The sequence below is a fragment of the Trichinella spiralis genome (genome assembly GCF_000181795.1).
Source record: "Trichinella spiralis strain ISS 195 chromosome Unknown Scfld6470, whole genome shotgun sequence".
Classification (NCBI taxonomy): Eukaryota; Metazoa; Nematoda; class Enoplea; order Trichinellida; family Trichinellidae; genus Trichinella; species Trichinella spiralis.
Window position 1 is genome coordinate 1 of NW_003533409.1, and position 654 is coordinate 654.

General features: G+C 39.9%; 1 protein-coding gene across 1 annotated transcript; it reads left to right on the plus strand.

Moving 5' to 3' along the window:
• The first annotated feature begins 83 nt into the window (after positions 1-83).
• Positions 84-576, plus strand: Tsp_14382 (hypothetical protein). Its single transcript, XM_003366153.1, has 3 exons — positions 84-207; positions 276-463; positions 496-576. Exons 1-3 carry the CDS (start codon positions 84-86, stop codon positions 574-576), a joined length of 393 nt encoding a protein of 130 aa, XP_003366201.1.
• The last annotated feature ends 78 nt before the right edge of the window (positions 577-654 follow it).

Sequence of the window (654 nt, forward strand, 5' to 3'; positions counted from 1 at the left end):
TATATATATAATCAGTAACGAACCTCCTTTTCACCATTCTATCACTTGTCTCTGTGCTTGACTGTTCTGATTTGTTTTCTGTCATGGCTGATAATTTGCATTTGGTTTTAAATAGGCAAAATAACTATAATTTGGTGTATGAAGGTGGATCTCACGTCCTGAAACACACAAATTTTGATGAAAAACAGTGGACTTGTAGTCGTGTGAGTAATAATTTATTATTGTAATATTCCATTTTTATCAGTCAGCATTCTGATTTCTCATGTAGATAAAAGGTGGATGTAGGAGTGCAGTTTACACCAACCTCGAAGTAAGCACTGTTTTGAGAACAGCACCGCATGCAGAAACGTGCACTGCCGACGACTGCATATTGTATAAAATGGAGAAGAGGAACACTCTTAAACGCCGCGCAAGGGAGGAAACGAAGCCTGTGCCGCAGATATATAACGAAGAATGCAGCAATGTTTTTTTTTTTTTTTACAAACTGCTGGTCAGTTTCCAACATTCAGAAGTGTGAAGTCGGCTGTGTACAGAAGCCAGGCTAAACGTATTCCCCCACTGCCGGCAACACGGTAGCAGCTGGAAATTCCAGCACACTGACGTGTAACAAAGTCGGGGCGGCAGTTTTTTGATGTATAATAATGTAAATGATTC

Excerpts from the sequence above, each read along its gene's own strand:
- Tsp_14382 (XM_003366153.1), top strand. The coding sequence starts at position 84 with ATGGCTGATAATTTGCATTTGGTTTTAAATAGGCAAAATAACTATAAT. Across the intron at positions 208-275 it reads GTGGACTTGTAGTCGTGTGA|GTGGATGTAGGAGTGCAGTT; the intron begins GTAATAATTTAT and ends TGTAGATAAAAG. Across the intron at positions 464-495 it reads ATAACGAAGAATGCAGCAAT|TTTCCAACATTCAGAAGTGT; the intron begins GTTTTTTTTTTT and ends ACTGCTGGTCAG.